Source organism: Mandrillus leucophaeus, unplaced genomic scaffold (assembly GCF_000951045.1).
Source record: "Mandrillus leucophaeus isolate KB7577 unplaced genomic scaffold, Mleu.le_1.0 Scaffold1344, whole genome shotgun sequence".
In the NCBI taxonomy this organism is placed as follows: domain Eukaryota; kingdom Metazoa; phylum Chordata; class Mammalia; order Primates; family Cercopithecidae; genus Mandrillus; species Mandrillus leucophaeus.
In genome coordinates, this window is record NW_012101304.1 from 262,859 (window position 1) to 263,407 (window position 549).

The following is a 549-nucleotide window of genomic DNA, read 5'->3' on the forward strand; positions in this document are numbered from 1 at the left end:
TGGTAGTCCCTGTTACCCCAGCTGATAGTCCAGTTGTCCCCGTCACTCCAGCTGATGGTCCAGTGGTCCCTGTCACTCCAGCTGATAGTCCAGTTCTCACCGTCACTCCAGCTGATGGTCCAGTTGTCCCCGTCACTCCAGCTGATGGTCCAGTTGACCCTGTCACTTCAGCTGATAGTCCATTTGTACCTGTTATTCCAGCTGATGGTCTAGTTGTCCTTGATTCTTCAACTGATGTTCTGGTTGTTCCTGTTTTTCCAGCTGATGGTATACTTGTTCCAGATTTTGCAGATGATCCAGTTGTCCCTGTCACCCCAGCTAATGATCTGGTAGTCCCTGTCACCCCAACTGAAAGTCCAGTTGTCCCCGTCACTCCAGCTGATGGTCCAGTAGTCCCCGTCACTCCAGCTGATAGTCCAGTTGTCCCTGTCACTCCAGCTGATAGTCCAGTTGTCCCTGTCACTTCAGATGATAGTCCACTTGTACCTGTTATTCTAGCTGATGGTCTAGTTGTCCTTGATTCTTCAACTGATGTTCTGGTTGTTCCTG

The 549-nt window shown here is 50.1% G+C and overlaps 1 protein-coding gene across 1 annotated transcript in view; it reads right to left on the reverse strand.

Moving 5' to 3' along the window:
• MUC19 (mucin 19, oligomeric) overlaps positions 1–549 on the reverse strand; it is a 205,316-nt gene that overhangs the window by 92,842 nt on the left and 111,925 nt on the right. Inside the window, 1 exon segment of the mRNA XM_011973120.1 lies at positions 17–546. Coding sequence (XP_011828510.1) covers positions 17–546 — 530 coding nt within the window.